Genomic DNA, 21700 nt, shown 5'->3' with positions numbered 1-21700 from the left:
GCATCCATTTGTACCCCTGGAAAGTGCTGAATTGCATGTTAATACCGACTGAATCTGGGCGCCATCACTGGTAAGAACATACTTTTTCTTTTCACTGGGAAACTATTCTGTTTAACAGTAAAATGTATATCTATATCGATCCTGCCATAATATGGAAATAACCTCTCCAATCAAAACACAGCGAATCTCCATTTTACATGTCAACTCCAAAAACACTAGGCTATGAAGCAAACGCATGCATTCAAATATTTAATAGGCAAAGTTATGGCAAAAGTTATCAAATCGGCCTGAAGCTGGTTCATTTAGAGCTGTAGTTTGTAGAGTTTGAAGCTAATCTGTTAACTGATGATGATAGTGTAGGTGCTGGTAGGGTGTGATGGAACGGAGTCTGGCTACTAAAAGTGTAATTAGAATAACCGGGAATGTAGGAAAACTGAAATGTGTCAACAAAAAAGACATGCAGTATGATCAACAAATTGTATTGGTGCCAGATAGGAGCCCATTACTTTCTTGCAGTCCGACAAAGCAACACACGTATGTGCGGTGAGAACTCATCCATGGAACACCGCGGCTCCACTGTTCTACTCGTTCCATAAGTTAATATGTTAAAAAGCTTCTCAAATATTGGCCGGTAAGATTGTTTGTTTGAAGGGGAAAATGCAATACTCTCCTGTTTTTTGTGTTTCTTTTTAAGTATTAAACAGTTTTTGGAGAATTTGGAAAATAGATCAGTAGATAGATGGTATATCAGTAAAAACATTAAATAGAAAGGATAAAGCATTTCAAATCAACAGGAGAAAACTAATGTAATACATACAGTACACATCTATATATGGATTAGGCCTCGTTCAGGGTGCCTGCTTCGCAACGTGCGCGCACGTTGCAAATAAAGTATTTAAAGTCAATATCAGTTGTCAGGGTAGAAGCTACCCTGTCGCCGAAGTACAGAGTTGACGCTTGCTACAGATTGCATAAACAACTTAAGTTGTTTTTTCAAGCTGCAGCAGCGTCACCGGTACTTCATTAGCCAATCAAATCAATCTTGAAAATGATTTCAACAGAGCAACACCCATCCCTAAGCTGAGGTCTGTAGCCCCGCCTCCTCAACGCTTGCAAAGGTCTGCTGGAGATGATATGCACACATCGCCCAGCTGACTGACGCGCGCACACGCGGACGCGTGCCCTCCTCCTCCTGTCTCTGCCACCCTGAACGAGGCCTTAGAAAAAAAGTTTAGATGAACACCAGTTAAAAAAATAAATAAAAATTATCAGCTAAGTGGGACTGCATTTTTAAGAGGTTTCCGTTACTGTGAATCCAGGGACAGTGTTGCTGGCTGCTTCTGGCACTTGTGGTTTTAATTACCAGATGTTTAGCAACGGTAATCTTCCTGGCTCTATCAGTTCTGTTCTCCGCTGTGATGGGCCCTGTGTCTGTAACCATACTGTACAAAAATTGTTACTTTTTTTCTTTCCTTTAGTACAGTAAGAGAATAGAGGACTACACCCATAGTGATGCTAACCAAGAAAATGTCCATGTAATAAATATACAATGTATAGCACACAAAGCTTAGTTTCCATCCAAACAAAACAGCTTAATTAGCCCAGAAATCCATGTTCCACAATGGCTATGATGTGCATGTGAACCACTGCATAAGGCCGCGTCCATGTTTAGTGCTTGCTGGCGGAGGCGCGCTTCCGCTCGGCACTGAGCCCCTACAGCCGCAATGAGAGCGGCTTTAGTAGGGGCTCGCCTACGCTTCCGCGTGCTTGCGGAAGCGTAGGTCTTAGGAAAATGTAACATTTTCCCGCTTGCCGGAGCGCAGGGCCGGTCACGTGAGCGGTTCGCCCAATGAGGGCGAACCAACTCCGTGACGTCATTGTCCCGCCCCCGGACGGCGCGCGGAGCAAGGCCAGGGAAAGCACCCGCCTTCCCTCAGCCTCCGCGCGCCTCAGCACGCAAGAAGGCACCCTGGACGCAGCCTAAGTCTCCTATAAACCACAATTTGCAAACACCCAATAGCCTTGTAGCTAAGGTATGTCTTGTATGGGTGTATGTGGAAAATTTGAAACTTGATTGCAGATGAAGTCAAACACAGATAAGTAACATATAGTAAACAGTTACTCACTCATGACCATATGGAGATACGGGCGCTGGCGGCGTGCTCCTGCCGAATGCATACAGGGAGTTGTGAGAGGCGGTGCAGCTGCCTTGGAGGAAAAGTATGAACCAGAACTGCAAAATCTTCTAGGTACAAAAATTTATTGTTGGCACATTAAAAACAGTAAGGGAACACTCTTGCGCGTTTCGCGTGAACACCCACACTTTATCAAAGAGCGCTTTTTGTACCTAGAAGATTTTGTAGTTCTGGTTCATACTTTTCCTCCAAGGCAGCTGCAGCGCCTCTCACAACTCCCTGCATGCTTTAATACAGTAAAACTACATTTTAGAATGTAATGTCCGAACTTTCCAATTGAAATCTATGATCGCATCCGCATCCTTTTAGGAGAAAGATTTGATCTCTTGTGTCCGATTTTACGCATGTTTTAAATCTTCTGTCTTTCCTTGAGAGCTCATTTGAAGTGGTGATGGGGAGAGTTGCTCATTAGAAGTAGCTTAACTTTTCAGAGATGTGTATAAAAAACAAAAAGCTATGTAATGGAAAAGAAAAAGATAATTGATGCAGTGTACTGTATATTAAAACATTTGTTTTACCGGTATTTGCAACCTTTAATAGCAGACTGCTTCATAACCAAGAACTTTAGGGCAATGTCTTGGAGTTATCGCGAAACGCGGACAGCTAAATGGCGATTTATGGGTTGGACACTTATAAACCTGCTCCTTTTTATTCTGGCATTGCCTTAGAAGCCATATGAATCATTTGTACAAGTCGTCATTAAATGCATTGAGCCTTTGAATGTAGACTTCTCACAGTTCTACAACTTGTCCATAAAAACGAGCACATACAATGGAGAACTGGAGTAAGTAAAAATAAATCTTTATAGGAATATTCAATAATAAACACTCACATCTAGACTTTAAACAGTCAACAAATGCCGATGCACGACCTTCACCGGGTACACGAGCGCCGGCTCCTTTCTGCTTCCATACCAGTGTGAGGAAGGTGTCTGCTGCCTAAGTCACAAAACTTTCTTCACTGCCTTGTAATTAGAGGACCCTGCATGTTCTTATGCAAACATCGGACATTGTGCATCCACATTTGTTGACCGTTTTATCTTCTAGATGTGAATTTTTAATACTGAATGTTCTTATAAAGATTTCCATTTACTGCCAGTCCTGTAATATGCCAGCAGGATAGGTTTCTGTTTAAATCCATTTTCAAGCCCTTGGAACGACTGGCCAGGAAATGGGAACCAGTTCGGAAAATGTAACAAGACGAGCACTGCCCGTGCACATGAGTGGGATTTAATGCAAGTCATATCATTCAAACCAGGCGCTGATAAATTCTACCAGCTACAGGTCGTTCGTTTGAAATTGTAAAAAAACAAGTCATTTAGAAGACTTCCAGAGGGGAATGAGGGGGTTAGAGCATAGAGATGAATGGGAAGGTTAGGGAGGGGAATGGCTTGTACACATGCAAAGCATTATGAATCAAAAACATTCATTTACACAGTTAATGCACCGTGAGGTATCAACCACGGAAAAACCTTGTTACCATTATTTTGAACAGCAATTGAAATCGGAAATCTAAAAAAATGTAGGTCCTATTTTTGTATTCTAAAAGTTTTGCTCTTTCATGACATTTTGTAATGAGGGTTTATTTTATTATTTTACACAAGTACTTAAATATGCAATGATTTACAATACAACTTGCTTGTTACCCATGTCAATAGTTTGAGCAATAATTGGTAATGTCTGTCTGGTGACAGTAATTAGTTTGTGTATGAAACCTAATGTACTGTTAAGCTACTCACAACCTGCAATCATGCGTAAACGTGGCTACTTTAATACCATGTGACGTCACTATTCACCCTTCTGTTGTCAGAGACAAAAGTTAGAGCCTCCTGGTATGTTTAATGTAATCTGAGAATAATGGAACGTATGCTATTTCTTTGTTACAAGTACCTAATTTCCATCTTTCATGCAGTTCTTAAAATCCTTTTTGTGCAGGTGTGACAATTTCATAAAAGTCAAAGTACACATTGAAATTCAGCGTTTAGTTGGAGCTTATTTCACTAGACCTATTTCTTGTACTGTATAAACATGCTTCTGTCTTTCAGATTTCCTGGTGCAGTTTCTGGAACAGCAAGTTTGCACATTGAACTGGGATGTGGGCTTTGTAACATACACTATGCAGGAAATTGGTGTGCCGATTCCTAGATTACTTGAAGTGTATGACCGTATGTTTAAAGCACGGGTAAGTATTCAACACATTTGGTATGTTTAGGTTTTTGTTCTAGGAACTTTGGTGAAACGCCTCCATAGAATCCCATGTTAATCCTTTCCCAGCCAGAGACACATGAGGTGCATTGATTGCATGTGTACAATGCTAACAGTTCCCCAAACTGTTATGCCACTATTTAGTACAGGAATATTCTCAGCTGGGGTTGTCACTCAAGTGTGCATCAGTTTAACATAATTTCTTCTATGTGCAGCCTCTTATGATGTGATTTGAGTGTTGTTTACCAAACATAGAATTTAACGGCAGATACAAACTATTTGGCTCACCCAGTTTGTACATTTTCCTATATGTTGGAAAATATCATGTCCATCTTGAGCATTTTTATGACTCCCAGGTACCTATCCTTTTTAGTGGTTGACAATATACTGCCAATCCTGTATTCTGTATTTTGCTTGTTTTTTTTTTTTGTGAGCCAAGTGTTTGATTTTGCACTTCTCGGCACTGCCAGTAGATTGATCGACACCGACTAACATAACTGTACATCAAACTTGTAAATGTAAAATGTAGAACAGGGTTTTCAAACAACCAATTGAAATGTGAACTTAAAGGATCTGTGCTACTGAAACTGCTGGGAATAAAGGTGGCCAACTCCAGCCCTCCAGGGCCCCCAACAGGTCCGGTTTGCAGGATATCCTGTTATGACTGAGCCATCTGTGCTGAAGCAGGGATATCCTGCAAACCTGACCTGTTGGTGGCCTTAGAGTTGGCCACCCCTGATGTAGTGCCTCAGAAAATGTAAGCTCGTTGGGGCAGGGAGCGCCTTCCTATTAGGTTTTTCCTAACATATTTGTAGGCTACTCTATTTATTTTTTACTAATATTTATAGATTATATGAAGAAGAAAAAAATGTCAGTTATGTAGTCCTACAATGTTGGTGCAGTATAAATAAAAGGTGATAATGTATCCTATAAATATGTCGTTCGGTGGTGCGGGAGTTGCAGAGAGACTGGCGGATTTTAGAATGTGTATGCATCATGTATCGCAAATGGTACAGTCTTTCCTATAAAGATATTTTCACTGTTGAACATTATCTTGAGTTTTTGTAGGTAGCCCTTTTAGGTTTTATGGAAAGTACCGTGACAGTGTATCTCCCGACATAAAAATAGAAAACGGGATGTATTTATTTTTAACCACTTCTTTGCTGCGACCTTCTTTAAAGTTCTTAACCATACACAATGACTTCGTAGGATCCCTACTGGAACCGAATGAAGAAGCCTTTGCACCTGCTGGACTGCATTCATATATTGCTCTCGGGGTTTGTGCAAGAACCCAACAAAGTCCCTAGCTATGAACGGTAAGTGACATAATCCTTCTGGACTATTGTGAGCTATGCACAAGTCTTCAAGGGACAAGTAGTCTGTTTGTTCTGTGTTTTTGTGGATGGACACATTTTGATTATTGGTGTAATTTTATTTATTTATTTATTTTAAATTTAAATATATATATATATATATATCTTAATTTTATTTTTTAAGTAAATATAAAGTTTTAAAAATAGTCTCTTTTTTTTGTGACGCCTGTTTATCCTGTCTGCTACCAGAGGTGTAACACTTTGTACATGAACGGTTCATTAGACGTAAAGGGTAAGAATACTTGACCTTTTTATGATCCAAGGGGTCTGCCATGGCAACGTGACGTCAGAACGCCGGGGATGAGGTGGGGCTGGTGGAGAACAGGCAGGGGGGCGAAGGGGGAAAACTTTGCGCACCCCTGAGGTAACCCATGAGGAAGGTGCCATTTTATTTTGGCAGCCATGGGGTTCCTGGAGCTTGGCGTGCCACTGTTCAGCTCCAGGGGACAACCTAGTCCCAATGGAGAAAATAGCACAGATTGCTAGTGTTGCTTTACCTCCTTGTCCTTTAATACAGTATTTGAGCCACCTCATCAGTACCAACTCTAAATCAGGTGGCCAACCTTTTTTTCAGCCATGCCAATAAATGGGCACAAATGGGTGAGCCACTGTCCTGCTGCCTCCTACATCCGGTTTAAATTAAAGAACACCACAAGTAAACAAGAATAATAAAAACATTAAAATATTACCAACATTTTTATTAATTAACTTGAAATCCTAATTAAAAAAAAGGAAGAATCTGAATGTAAATTGTGATTTCTGAATGTGCATTTCACTTAAGTTTCTCAATATTCGGATTGAAAAATGTGAAACCGTCCGCTCACAAAACAAATATGCGGATATAACTTCAATTTAATTTCAAAATGTACATTATGTTAATATTCATAGGTTTCCTCTGTCATCATTTTTTTTTAATTATTTTTTTTTATGGATTTTATATTGTTCCTTTTGTTGGAGTTTTTCATTTTTGCTCCATTGCGTGGGCCATTCCAAATGCTGTCGCGAGCCACTGGTTGGCCACCCCCTGGTGTAAATATTGAGCTATTAAGACCGTGTTTTTGAAGCATGTCCATCATCCTCTCTGGTATGCTCTGTGACATGCTGGTTTGCAGAGGGATAATTATAGGCCAGAGGTGCAGACTTGCATAATAGGAGCATTCTAAAGTACAAAGGAAATAGAACCCATTTGCTTGTGCACTATTAAAGGCTATATATTTTATTTAGTGTTTATTGCTGATATTTATCAATGCATTACATCTTGAATTTGAGATCTCGATACATATTTGATTTGTTGTCCTCTCTTTTTAGACGGCGTTTTACCACCATCTGCTTGGATGCAGTTTGTTGTTACCTGGTTGATCTTCAATCGATGAACCCAACACTTGCATTGCAGGAAACTATCGGGCACTTCAAATCTCTACAAGCCAAATTAGAAAGGTTAAGTTAATGAATGTAGGAAACCAGGCGTCTTTCACACAAGTCATGAACTGAGCAAAGCCTTGGGTGGCTCTACAAGCACTTGACAAGGATCGAGCGCGAGCAACCTCTGCAAGTTCCCACTTACCTCCCATGTTGGATAACATTGTGCATGCTTTCTGCGCTCTTAAAAAGGTTGATAAACATTTGTCTTCAGTATATTTCTGTCCACTCATGACTGTTATGCTAATATCTTTTTACTGGAGAACAAAAAATGTCTGTTTCAACATATCAGTTTTGATCTGCAAAAATGTCAATTTTTGATCCTATTTTGCACATAGAAACTGCAGTTGTATAGTCATGTGGTTTCCTGCACTGCATACAGTAGCAATCTGTTTCTAATGTTAATGTGCAGTGCATAGCCCTGTAATTTTGATAAATCATTTTGATGATTTGGGGTTACTGTGTTCTAATGCTATAAACCACTTTCTGATCATGTGTGGATCCCATAAAAGAGAGATTATTTTTTTATGTGAAGTGGTTTTTTTACAGTCTTGTATTAAAATCCTGATGCGTTTGTACACTGGGAAGAAAGTAAACAACCATTTCAAGCATTACATTGTGATAGCAAATGGCGAAATTATTCATGTATTATGGTCAAGAAATTGTATTTTCCCGAGTTTGCCAATATTGTTGAGAAAAGGGAGATGTCTGAATTTTTGTGACAATTAGATATTTATACGCTGGTCTTTTTAAATTCACTTTTTGCAGTGTACAAATGTATGGACTCCTGAACAATAAAACCAACCCAAATTAAATTTAAATTTCTGCATCAACTTCTTATTCCTGGCAGCGCACTTAATATGGTAAATGTCAAACACATCTGCATCATTGAGAGACTTTTTTACATGGGGATGATTGTGCCGTGCTATCATTAAGTAGCTTTTCTGTTTACAATACAAATATATTCATCATTTGACTGTATGCTTTCAATGTAAGTGTTCAGTATAATATAGCATTCAGCTATAGAAAATCTCTCCAGTTGATATACACAGAATAATGTTTTTTTTGGCAAAGCACAATTAAGCAAATTTATTCTTAACTAGAAGCAAGGGAAAAAAAATTCAGTTTCAGGTGTGTGTGTGTGTGTGTGTGTCTGTGTGTTTTCCTAGCTATCATAATCACACATAGGAAAGTCAAACTTTACAAAAATGTATTTGTAACAATCCTAAGTTGAATGCATACTTAAATAATTTAATTTGATCTCTTTGCATAAAGCATTCAATTTACCTTTCTGAACTAAACTTTAATTATTGCTCAATAGAGCTATTTTCTGCAGCTGACTGAGTTCCCAATTCAGAGGGGATTTATTTTAAGAAAAATCTGCACTGCTCACAGCATCTCTTCTACCCAAGCTTCATGTTTTCACTGAAAGGGCATAGTTCATCAAATATGTATTACTGTGCAAGCTAACCAAGTAACTTTTTAACTGCTGGTTGAAGATGTGGAATTAATGATAATGCTAACAATAGCCCCAACTCCAGACTGAGCCACCTGTGCTGAAGCAGGGATATCCTAAAAACCTGACCTGTTGGTATTTCTTGAGGACTGCAGTTGGCTCCTCCTGTTATAGAATCTATACACACTTTGCCAACCGTGCCCTGAAAATGGTCAACAAGTATACTTCAATTTGTCTAAAAAGGTAGTAGTTTTGTAGGTTGAAATGAAACTGTACCGTGCTATTTGAACAACAATGTATATTTTTAAAAGATGGTGGTAAGTTTTTAAATCTGTTAATCTGTGAAATGCGGTTGTATGTATGTATGTATGTATGTATGTATGTATATCTTTATTTATATAGAGACATTAATGTAAAGAACGCTTCACAGCAGTAAGGCTTTGTCCTTAGTAGGACGCGCTAGCTTCCGCGTCCTTCCTTCCTTGCAAAACAAATTTGTTTTGTGAAGCGCCACTCTGGCTGTAGCGCAGGAGCACGCACTAGGCACTACTACATTGCCGGCCTAGTGTTTGTTTCGGCACAAGCTACATAGCTCGCGCCGTAGCCTGTACTATAGATGAAGTCTAATACATGTGACATAGTAGAAATAACACATAATGGGAATAAGCACTTCAAACATAAAAGTAACATTTGGAAAAGAAGTCCCTGCCCCGAAGAGCTTACAATCTAATTGGTAAGGAAGAACGTACAGAGACACTAGGAAGGTTTTCTGCTAAGTGCATCTGCAAGGGGCCACGGTTGATGTATGAAGTGTATAGTATCAGTCACGGAGCTACCCATATGCTTCGTTGAGGTGGGTTTTAAGATGGGTCCTAAAGGTGGATAGAGCGGGTGCTTGTCGTCAATAAATAGTGGTGGTCCTAATGCATTTCTGTTATTTTAGTAAAGGAGCTATTTTATTATACATTTGAGCAGGATGCGGAGATGGGCTGAAATTGAAATGCAGCTTTAATACAGTTACATGCTTTTAGAACTACACCTGCCTGCAGGTGCAAGTAATGGCATAAGAAGAAAAAGAAATGGCTCTCTATAGCAGGGGTGTGCAAAATTTTCAGTCTACGGCCCCCCCCCCCCCCCCTTTACCTTGTCTCCGGTGTCACGTGATGTCACATTGCCATGGCGACGCGTCCGAAGCCATCGGAGACGAGGTAAGGGAAGTTACAGAGGTCTTGCGCAGTCCCCCCGGCATTTCATTTAAATGCTTTGGGGAAGAGCGTGGGGCCTTTGCAAGCACCGTGCCTCTCCCCCACACACACAAAATCCCGTGCCCTCCAGTTTGCGTACCCCTGACCTATGGGATGGCACTGTGGCTCAGCTTCAGTAAAAAAAAAAAAAAAGACAAAAATCCTCCTACCCATTTCTCACGGTGCTTTCTCAAGGAGTAAATAATGTGACCATAAGGACAATCAATGTTAACCTAAAATGGCTGTTACTTCTTTCACAAGTTAACTTCCATTCCTACCCATGCAATGAAAAAAAGTGTTTGATTCCCTGGATAATTTTATATTGGTCATTTTTATCTAGTAGTATATAATCACTCACAAATCCACATATTTCAGGCAAAATCTGCACTCAAAACCAGAGACATAACATAAAACACAGACAAAGCTCAGTGCACATCCAGAAAAACTTATATATGGTACAGTGCCTAAATATACATGTATAAATAACTAATAAATAAAATGGTCTTTTAGTTTAACATTTTGGCCAAATTGTTGTAAGCCCTTGAGCCAACTGCACGGCAGACCACGTTTCAAGGGTCCCTAACACTAATATAGATTCTTAATAACCTGTGCATTGCCAGGAAGAATGATTTATAATAAATCTGTCAATATTAGTTGCAAAAGTTCTAAGTCTGAAGCTTTTATTAACCTGTACATTACCAGGAAAAGTTTTATTTTATATTGGTCATTTTTATCTAGTAGTATATAATCACTCACAAATCCACATATTTCAGGCAAAATCTGCACTCGCCAGATCTGTCTTGAAGTATCCGGTCTCCGGCACGAGGAGAAAAACCGTGAACCGCTGCTCTACATTAAAAAAAAAGAAATCTATGAATACTCTGCACACCTTACCGATACAAGTGGTCTCAAAAATAGTCGTGGCTTTAATAGCAGACATACAGACACCAACATTTTGTGGGTAACCACTTTGTCAGGTTAAATGAAGACTGTGATTCAAGCTATGGAACTTGAAAAGAGGTTCACTGAGAGACATGGCAAGAAAACGGTGCAGATGGTTTTGAATAAATCTAAGCAGATGGATATAGTGAGCAAGTATATTTCCATCAAATCAGTCCAGGAGAAAAACAAAAGAAAAAAAAGGGGAGGTGAATTTTATTACCAGGTGTAATGGAGCAGCTGCAGTAATTTAAAGTATTCTGAAAAAACATTGGAATATACTATAACAGGACCCGATTCTAGGAAGAACTCGGTCGACTAAACCGATGGAGATCTTTAGGGGGGAGATTCTGAGACCGATCCTTTCATCAACAGTGATGAAACATAAGACCCAGGAAAACTCTGGTATCTGGTTAGATAACAAGACAAATGTGGAGCAAAAAGGGTGCATCACCTGCGAACACAGGGATATGAAAGATAAGAAAAAACTTTAAATCAAAGATGTCCGGAAATACCTATACCAGAAAGAACTTCATTAACATTACACTTTTGTGGAGTATCTCATTGCCTGTCTCTGTGGAAAACAATATGTGGGGAGGACTAAAAGTCCCCTTAGAACGAGGTTCCTTGAGCATAAGCGGAATGTCCAAAAGGTTACCTACAACACAACCTTCCTAAGCACTTTGCGGAGGGAGGCTCACAATAAAGATGTCACAGGTCTAATGATCAAGGGGATAGAATGGAACCAAGCTGATAAACAGGGTGGAGATAGACTCCTTAGTTTAAGGAAGAGAGACTTTTTGGAGCTCCCAACTAGATACTCTCCGACCCTGGGGTCTAAATATGGACATTGATCTAGCTGCTTTTCTAGAATAAGTTTTATTATATGTTTGATCCATCTCCCCATCTTTGTATAGTCTCCAATAATATTAAAATGTTTTAATTTAGAAAGGGTTTTAAAATAAACGGGGAGGTGATAGAGTTAAGGCTCTATCAAAACGAGAGCCTAAGGATATATAAAATGAAAACTTTGGCCCCTCTAGGTTTGAATGAGGAGATTGACGTATGCTCTCTATTAAACTGGTACTTTGTTTCTTGTCCATTTAATCTGAATTAATTTTGGACCCTTTTAAAACATTTTATTTGATATATTTTTTATTAACATTAATATATGTTTCACATATTTTTATTTAATCTGTGCAACTATGACCATTTAGTTTCCACTAGTCACATTTTTAGGTTTGACTTATAAATATTTTTCAATCTGTTCTCTAATAATCATGATCTCATTTTCCTAAGCCATGAATAGTACTCTTTAATGAGCTGTAAAATACCAGTATTTTATGTTGTGAATATTCACCCCTTTTCTTTCATTCTAGAGCTTGGGATATATATATATCAATTTCAGTCATAGTCATGTTTATTTTAATATATTGTTTCAATAGTTTTGAATGATTATGTATACATTTCTTGCAGATTTATTGTATTAAAATGTATGTTTTTAACTATCATGTTCTAAGATTAGATCAGCTGCAGGTTGCTTCTTGTGGTTGGTTGAGCACTCACCCCTTGCTTGTCCAATCGCAAAGACCTTCGGGGTATATATATATATTGCACTAAAATGAACAACCAGCATTCACTGAAGAAGTAAATTCTATCTACGAAACGCGTAGGAATAGTGCAAGCCCTGTATACATGGGACTCCAGAAACACTGTTACTGCTGACTATGCTTGCGACTATCTATCTTTTGACTGTTCGCTGGTTAGTCGCAATTCCAGTGACGTCATCAGCTGCTTCCTGAACTCAGCATGTGTAATCGGCCGTGACCGTCAGTGTGGAAGTATCCTTGAATTGAGGTGCCGATTCGAGTGTGCACGGACACCAGGAACTGACTGCCCATTGAGAGGACGCATAGAACCTTCAACCCGGTCCCAGCCCTCAGGAACCATCGCTCGGTGCGGGGATCAGCTGTTTTTCCACTGTGGCAACATGTCCATAACATGTCACGCTTGTTTGAATGTACTCTGATGTACGTGCATAACTTACCTGCTGCATACTAGCACGTTATATTTGTTTTACTACACCATGAGAGTTGTGCGCTGTTTTTCTTTTTCTTTTATTAGCACATCAGGATGTTGAGCCATCCTATCTAAACAACAGCAGACTCATTTGTTTCAACACAGGTTTTATCGATCACTATTTAATCACTTATGAGTGTGGAAGACACCTTATTGATTTTTACCTTTTTAAACACTCACAGATTATATCATTAGTATATCATTAACACAGTATTCACATTTGAATATCACTATATTTACAAGTCACTTGTTTCTAAATATTTTGTATTATCACTCACTTTGTCACTATCTGGTGCGCGGTACTATCCCTTTTTGTCTGTATAGAGAACGACCTCAAGTACTCTATTTAACAACTATCTCAAGTAACCATCTCAAATCATTTTATGTTTTCATTTATCTCACATTGCATTGCCACTTAATGTAGAGATGTAGGTACTGCCACCAAAGTACTTGCTGGGTATCTGTGTGTTTGTTAACTTTGTCCAGCTAATTTGTAGGTTAGTGGCTCCTCCCACCCAGGGTTTAAAGCTCACCCCTCCCCACTGTCCAGGTAAGCAAGTTTTCTTTTCATGCAGCTGCTTGCGACAGGTTCAATACCAGGACCATCCTCCCCCTAATTATAGAGGTAAATAAGGATTTTAATCAGTTAGTGTTAGGACCTGCGAATTTGGCCATGCCTTGAAGTGGCTCGCAGGCTTATACGCTTTGGCCAAAGGGTTAACTAAATGACCCTTTTTCAAGAGATATATAGGTATTCCACTGTGTATTTCTGTCACATTGGATGTTGCTCTGGACTTCTTTGTTTCTTGTTTTATATTATCCTGTAGCACTAATTCTGTTCAATGCCGGATCATGACTTCGTGAGAGCCCTAAACCATGATAAAAAGGAGGACCCCCCCCCAAAAAAACCAACAACATTGTAGAAAGACTGATTAATGCAAATGAAAGATTTTTATTTGAATAATTACACGGCCAGACTTTTTCATGACCAAAAATAATTTGATTATAAACTTACTATAAAAACCGATTGCAAATTGTAAAACATTTTTTCTTGATTTTTGGAAAGCAAGTGTATTGATGATATCATCAAATGATAAGCCACGAAGCTTACCGCTTTCTATGCCTAAAATGCGAAGGACAGAAAGTGTTTTTGCTGCATAACTAATACGTTGGTGCAATAGCCAGATGTTAATGATTGTGTTAATCAGAGGCACCTGCACTGGGTACTATGTGTACCAGAGATTGGCTGAACGTGCTGTGTGTACCGCAGGCATACTCAGGGAAACGGATGGACAAAGTCTTACGGTACTGTTATGACTGAAAACGACACACAACGCTGTTTTGAAGATACCTGTTCACACTTATGGAGTTCATTTATCTTAATGTCTTGTTAAATCGATACCGGACCCCTATGGATTGGGCCACTGTGTTAGAATAGAATTAGATGAAGATTTAATTAACAACGTAACTGTCCTCACTTGGGAGGCAGAGGCAATGAACAATGAGCATGAGATAGGAGGAAAGGAAATAGCAATAACAGGCCCCTTTATATTACATTCCTAAAAACGAAACTTGGTTACGTCTCTCGCCTGCCCCATTTTCTCACCACCTACTCCATTTTCTCACCACCTACTCTCTCCTAGACCCTCTACAATCTGGCTTCCGCACTGCTCACTCCACTGAAACAGCACTCACTAAAATAACTAATGACCTCCATGCTGCCAAAGACAAAGGTCTTATACGCTGCTCATATTACTCGAACTCTCAGCAGCATTTAATACTGAGGACCACCCTCTTCTCCTTCACATTCTCTTGGTATATGTAACAAAGCTGGATCTCCTCTTACCTCTTCCATCATACTTCCAGTGTCTCTTTTGCTAACTCCTCCTCTATCGATCTCTGTGTGGGTACCCCAGGGCTCTGTCCTGGGACCTCTTATCTTTTCTCTTTACACATTCTAGTCACATCTCTTGGGTTCAAATATCACCTCTATGATGATGACACACAAATTTACTTTTCAACGCCTGACCTTACACCTGCTGTACTGACCAGCGTTTCTGAATGTCTCTCCGCTATATCATCCTGGGTGGCCCTCTGCCGACTCGAACTTAGCATGTCAAAAATTGAGCTTCTCATATTTCCTCCCAAACCTGGCCCTACTACCTCCTTCTACATTACTGTTTGAAGCACTAATATACACCCAGTATCAAAAGCACACTGCCTAGGGGTCACACTCGACTCCTCTCTCACATTCAAAAGGTATCTAAAACCTGTTGTTTTTTCCTCAACAATTTAACAAAGATATGCCCTTTCCTCTGTTGCTCTACTGCTAAAACTTTGACACAAACCCTCATTCTCTCCCGTCTCAATTACTGTAACCTCCTGCCTCTCACACAATCTATCCTAAATGATGCTGCCAGAATCACTTTACTCTTTCCTAAATCTGATGCCAATTAAGGATCAATTAAGTCTTAAAAGGGCCCTACCAACCGTTTGTCAGTTTATCCGCAAGTTAAGTTAATAAAGTTACGTCAGTTCAATGTTTCATCCAGAGTAATGCTATCGATAGTAGGTTGGCCTGATCTATGGGTTTATTAAATAAAAATATAAAGAAATCTCAGATGCTCACACTGGGGGGTGGAGCGGGAGAACCTAGGGGATGGACGGGTGCCGATCTCCCCCCTCCTTGCCATCATACCTATAGGACTATACAGTTTGGGAATGTGGGCGTGCTGGAGGCAGGAGGGGTGGGGGGGCGCCCCTGGGGTGAGTTGTTTCGGGTTGCCTTACTCTACACGGAGACAAACAATCAGATTATTAATCTTATTGTCTCAAACCAGGGTGTCAAGTAATGTCATCTCCGGTTCTTCTTATAGTCGTTGCAAATTAACTATCAGTTTTTACAGTTATTTTTAGCTATCTGTCTTGTTTGTTAGATTTAATAATATATATATGTGGTTGATGCTTTTTAGCTTTGTAAAATATACAGTGCCAGGGGTTTGCTCACCCCTGGCCTTTGCTACGTGTCCTCCAAGGAATGCCCAGGATATTTTCAGGACATTCGATAAAGACCTTTGGAAAATTGTGGACCGAGGTACGTTCGGTTAACTGGACGCCACTTGATGGTGTTCTGACTCCCAGACAGATCCCAGAGGCAAGAGATCCGAGGTGGTCTAGGACCACGAGAGGATTTCCAAAGTTATACCTTCTCCTCTCCTCCCCCATATATGGTCGTGTGATCCGTTCTACTCTAGATGCTGCAGTAAGGACACCTCTGCTACCTGGAAAGAAGATTACAAGGTAAAATGTAAAACATTACACACTGAACTCTCCACACTGGCAACAGTCGACCTCATGATTAACCTAAGATGGTGTTAACAATAATTTCCCACAACGCCAAGGGGTTACATAGCCCAGGGAAAAGACGGATAGCATTTGCGGATTACCAAAGGAGACATGCCGACATAGTGTTACTACAAGAAACACACTTTAGCACTAGTAGTACCCCAAACTATTTGGACAAACACTTTAGGCAATATTATCTGTCATCTTCCTTCAAAAAATAAATAAAAGGGGTTGCAATTCCCTTACACAACAGATGCCCGTTCAAAGTTGAAACTGTAGTTATAGACAGGGAAGGTAGATATCTGATACTTATAGGCTCAATAAACGGACACATACTAACATTAGCTTCCATTTATGCCCCTTGTGACTATGATCACTCTTTTTTCACGGTACTTTTCAACAAACTGATCAAAGGGGCGAAAGGACAAATAATAGTGGCAGGAGATTTTAACATGGTCCTTAACTCAAACCTAGATAGATCAGGCCCCACACGAAGATATAGCAAAGACAATCAATCTAGGCCAAGATTAGGTTTAAAAGAAAATAATTTAGTAGATATATGGAGAGAATTGCACCCCTTTGACAGGGACTACACATTTTCCTCACATCCTCATTCGTATTACAGTAGAATCAACTACTTCTTTGTATCAAGCAGACTGGTTCCAAAGGTCTCCCATGCAGGGATCCATGATATTTCATGGTCAGATCACGCACCTATAGAGCTACGGTGCACCCAATTAAATCTAGACAGACCAGGAGCAAATTGGAAACTGAATGAATACCTACTGAAAATCCCAGAAATCACACAGCTAATATCTAAAGAAATAGACCAATACTTTAAGCTAAATGTAGGAACAGTAGACTCTCACTTAACCCTGTGGGAGGCTCACAAAGCCACATTAAAAGGAATTCTGATTAGTTTAGCTGCTAGAAGAAAAAGAGAAAGAAATGCGAACATCTTGTTGCTTCAGTCCAAATTAAAGGACCTAGTGGAAAAACATAAACAGGATAATAGTCCAAACACCCTTAAAAAATAAATAAAATATGTTACAATTGAATTAAACCTACTCTTAACCTCCCAGGCTAATAACTCCTTGAATTGGTCCAAAATGAATTTTTTTGAAAAGGCGAACAAGCCAGATACTATGCTAGCAAACAAACTAAGAAACAAATTCCCAAATTACAACATCCAAGCCATTAGACGGAAATCGGGAGCCATTTCCGCAAACCCAACATTAATAGTAAAAGCATTTAAACAATACTACGAAAGCTAATGGAGATGATGGAGAGTAAGTGGCACACAATCCCAATACTAAAAGAGCTTTGAGGAATTTTCTAACAAGCTCAAATCTGGCAACGAGTGGAGAGAGAGAGGTGTTGGGGTAGGAGTTTACCATGGAGGCGATCACTCTAGTGATCAAAAACCTGAAGGCATCAAAAGCCCCAGGGCTGGACGGTTTTTCAGGTTTATATTATAAAAAATACATTAATTTACTAGCCCCATATCTGCTCAACGCAATACTGACGGGAGCTTCCTTCCCAGAACACATGCTCCAAGCGTCTATATCACTAATCTATAAACAAGGAAAGGACCCACTTGACTGTAAGAGCTATAGACCAATCTCGCTCGTAAACACATATCAAAATACACTCTAAATTGATTGCCAATAGATTAAGTCAGATCTTACCTAGGCCAATACACCCAGATCAAGTCGGTTTCATAAAAGATAGAAAGCGGCAGATAACACCCGACGAATCATTGATCTGTTAGAAATAGTCAATACAAATCAGATACAAGTTATGGTGTTAAGGCTGGATGCAGAAAAGGCGTTTGATAGGATCGACTGGGCATATTTAAAAGCTACGCTTGGAGCATTTGGATTTGGCGAAAAGATATCATCAGCTATTTTAGATCTATATTCAGGACCAGCAGCTAGGGTTATACATCAGGGCTTCCCCTCAAATCTCTTTAAGATTAAGAGTGGTACGAGACAGGGATGCCCTCTCTCACCTCTCCTCTTTGCCCTGTGTATGGAACTACTAGCGGCCCAAATTCGTGTTAATCCAGATATATCAGGGCTTAAAATCAATAATCAAACTCACAAAATTGCCCTATATGCAGACGATGTCCTCATGGTGTTGTCCAGACCCCCCACTTCGCTTCCTAATCTCTTCGACTTGCTAGGAAAATGTAACAAAATTTCAGGATTCAAGATCAATCAGTCAAAATCAGAAGCCTTAAATATAAATTTACCAAAAACTACGGAAAAGCTCATCTCCCTTAACTTCAATTTTCACTGGCAACAAAAGGCTCTCAAATATTTAGGAGTGTATATCACAAAAGATTATAATTCCATTTACAAAGCAAATTACCCCAAGTTAATTCGGTCCTTGAGAGAAGATATTAGGAGCTGGTCAAAATTCAATATCTCCTGGATTGGTAAAATACATAGTGTAAAAATGAATCTCTTACTGCGTATATTATATCTATTCCAAACGCTCCCAGTGCCACTGAGAGTGAAGGAAATACCCGCACTTCAGTCTGTAATCTCTAAGTTTATCTGGGGAGGCAAAAAAGTGAGAATCAAAAAACAGACCCTTATGAAACTATCTACAGATGGCGGCTTAGCGGTACCTTGCTTGTTATCGTATTACAAAGCGGCCCAATTATGCCAAATTTCTCAATGGCAGACAAACCCAAATTTGAGACGATGGATGGCGTTAGAGTGCAGCTTGCTCCCCATTGGAGTTAAGCAATTTAATATGGAGCCCACAAATAGCAAGGAAAGCTATAAAATTGCCGCTTTCCTCTGTGACCAATTCGCTATCAATTTGGGAGGCAGATAAATTTAAATGTGGTCTTTTCTACCAAAAACACTTTGATGACCCCAATAATTTACTAAGGAAAAAGAATTCACCATTTCATTACAAATTTCCATGCCAGAAGGTTTCACATCGCGGGAGATTAGTGTTAACAACCAACTATATTTGGCCTTGTGTTGCTCAGAGAGCCATCGTTTCCATGTTAGATCAGTTATTCTTTTTTATATGCTTTATTCAGTACATAAGACGTGAACTGTGTAGAGGTATTATGTTCATAATATTCACCCTCTCTCTGTCCCTGTGTTATGGTAGAAATGTCACAGCTTTACACGCCATCTCCTATTCACCAGATGAGGGGTTTGCAAATATTTGTACATCGCGGATGGCTTCAATTGTTGGCGATTGTGTGGCCGACCATCATATTTAAAGGAGGAAAGTCAGCTCCCTGTTATAAGATGTATGAAAAAAAGAACAATCCCACTGCCCCCCCAGCACAATCCCACTCTCCCCCTCCCAGCAGCACAATCCAACACTCTCTCCCCCTCCCAGCAGCACAATCCAACACTCTCTCCCCTTCCCAGCAGCACAATCCAACACTCTCTCCCCCACCCAGCAGCACAATCCCCCCCACCAAGCAGCACAATCCTCCCCACCCAGCAGCACAATCCCCCCCAGCAGCACAACTACCCTCCCCAGCAGCACAATCCCACTCTCCTCCTGCCCCCTCCCCAGCAGCACAATCCCACTCTCCCCCTTTTCCCCGCAGCACAATCCCACACTCTCCTCCTCCCCCCACCCCAGCAGCACAATCCCACTCTTTTCCTCCCCCCTCCCCAGCAGCACAATCCCACTCTTTTCCTCCCCCCTCCCCAGCAGCACAATCTCACTCTCCTCCCCAGAAGCACAATCCCACACTCTCCCCCCCCCCTCCAGCACACAATCCCACTCTCCCTCCCCTCCAGCACACAATCCCACACTCACCCCCTCCAGCACACAATCACTCTCCCCCTCCAGCACACAATCCCACTCTCCCCCCCCCCTCCAGCACACAATCCCACTCTCCCCCCCCCCTCCAGCACACAATCCCACTCTCCCCCCCCCTCCAGCACACAATCCCACACTCCCCCCTCCTCCAGCACAATCCCACTCTCCCCCCTCCTCCAGCACACAATCCCACACTCCCACCCCCTCCCCAGCAGCACAATCCCACACTCTCCCCCCCTCCCCAGCAGCACAATCCCACACTCTCTCCCCCCTCCAGCACACAATCCCTCTCTCCCTCCCCTCCAGCACACAATCCCACACTCACCCCCCTCCAGCACACAATCCCACTCCCCCCTCCAGCACACAATCCCACTCTCCCACCCCCCTCCAGCACACAATCCCACTCTCCCACCCCCCTCCAGCACACAATCCCACTCTCCCACCCCCCTCCAGCACACAACTCCACACTCCCCCCCCTCCAGCACACAATCCCACACTCCCCCCTCCTCCAGCACAATCCCACTCTCCCCCCTCCTCCAGCACAATCCCACTCTCCCCCCTCCTCCAGCACACAATCCCACTCTCCCCCCTCCTCCAGCACACAATCCCACTCTCCCCCCCCATATCAGCACAATCCCACACTCCCCCCCCATCCCCCCACACTCCCCCCCCCATCCCCCCACACTCCTCCCCCCAATACCCCCTCCCAATACCCCCTCCCCCCCCCCAGCACAATCCCACACTCCCCCACCTCCCCCCATTCCAGCACAATCCCACACTCCCCCCATACCCCCACCTCCCCCCATTCCAGCACAATCCCACACTCCCTCCGTGTAATTATTGTGTATATATCATGGGCAGGCCGCTGGCTCTGTATGTACCGCTCCCCGCGCTGTGATACTGTCCCCGGGGCCGCGCAGTCCCCCTCACTCCTGTCCCCCGGGGCCGCGCTGTCCCCCTCACTCCAGTCTCCCGGGGCCGCGCTGTCCCCCTCACTCCTCTCCACCAGCAGCCGCCATCATACCGAGGCGGGGCTGCGTGTGGGGGGCGGGCTGTGTCTCTGTGTCCCGGCTCCTTCCCGCTGTGACTACCCGTGTTCCCGGGCTGGGAGGAGGAGGAGGATCCGGTACTTCAGGAAGCAGAGACTGGGACTAACCGTGCATGGAGTGACACCGAGGTGAGACTGCGCCCTATCATATAACAGGCACATCATCATCAACAGCAACAGCAACCACATCCACCATCATCATCATCATCAGAAGTGTGCAGAGAATGAGAGGTGAGATATATAACATCCAGAGATATACTCACATTCACCATCATCATCAGAAGTGTGCAGAGAATGAGAGGTGAGATATATAACATCCAGAGATATACTAACATTCACCATCATCATCAGAAGTGTGCAGAGAATGAGAGGTGAGATATATAACATCCAGAGATATACTCACATTCACCATCATCATCAGAAGTGTGCAGAGAATGAGAGGTGAGATATATAACATCCAGAGATATACTAACATTCACCATCATCATCAGAAGTGTGCAGAGAATGAGAGGTGAGATATATAACATCCAGAGATATACTCACATTCACCATCATCATCAGAAGTGTGCAGAGAATGAGAGGTGAGATATA

At 41.5% G+C, this 21700-nt stretch overlaps 2 protein-coding genes and 1 long non-coding RNA gene across 10 annotated transcripts in view; 2 read left to right on the top strand and 1 right to left on the bottom strand.

Annotated features, from left to right (window-relative positions):
- NUP155 (nucleoporin 155) overlaps positions 1-8012 on the top strand; it is a 36335-nt gene extending 28323 nt beyond the window's left edge. Inside the window, exons 33-35 of the mRNA XM_075588440.1 lie at positions 4240-4376; positions 5609-5715; positions 7081-8012. Coding sequence (XP_075444555.1) covers positions 4240-4376; positions 5609-5715; positions 7081-7219 — 383 coding nt within the window. The 3' untranslated portion in view covers positions 7220-8012. The remainder of the gene's footprint in view (positions 1-4239; positions 4377-5608; positions 5716-7080) is intronic.
- A 5926-nt stretch (positions 8013-13938) lies between these two features.
- Positions 13939-19530, bottom strand: LOC142488060 (uncharacterized). Its single transcript, XR_012799392.1, has 3 exons — positions 18358-19530; positions 17943-18018; positions 13939-16190 (listed from the first exon to the last, which is right to left on the bottom strand). It is a non-coding gene; the product is annotated as an uncharacterized LOC142488060 (long non-coding RNA).
- A 1326-nt stretch (positions 19531-20856) lies between these two features.
- CPLANE1 (ciliogenesis and planar polarity effector complex subunit 1) overlaps positions 20857-21700 on the top strand; it is a 150748-nt gene continuing 149904 nt past the window's right edge. For 6 of the 8 annotated variants that reach the window (XM_075588388.1, XM_075588395.1, XM_075588421.1 and 3 more), the window contains exon 1: positions 20857-21340. The gene's annotated coding sequence lies outside the window, so the exon portion shown is untranslated. Of the gene's footprint in view, positions 21341-21547; positions 21691-21700 lie in introns of those variants that run through there. The other 2 variants (XM_075588385.1, XM_075588377.1) reach the window with 2 other exon arrangements.

Source organism: Ascaphus truei, chromosome 1 (genome assembly GCF_040206685.1).
Source record: "Ascaphus truei isolate aAscTru1 chromosome 1, aAscTru1.hap1, whole genome shotgun sequence".
Classification (NCBI taxonomy): Eukaryota; Metazoa; Chordata; class Amphibia; order Anura; family Ascaphidae; genus Ascaphus; species Ascaphus truei.
The sequence above is the reverse complement of the archived record's forward strand: the minus strand, read 5'-3'. Positions and strand labels throughout refer to the sequence as shown.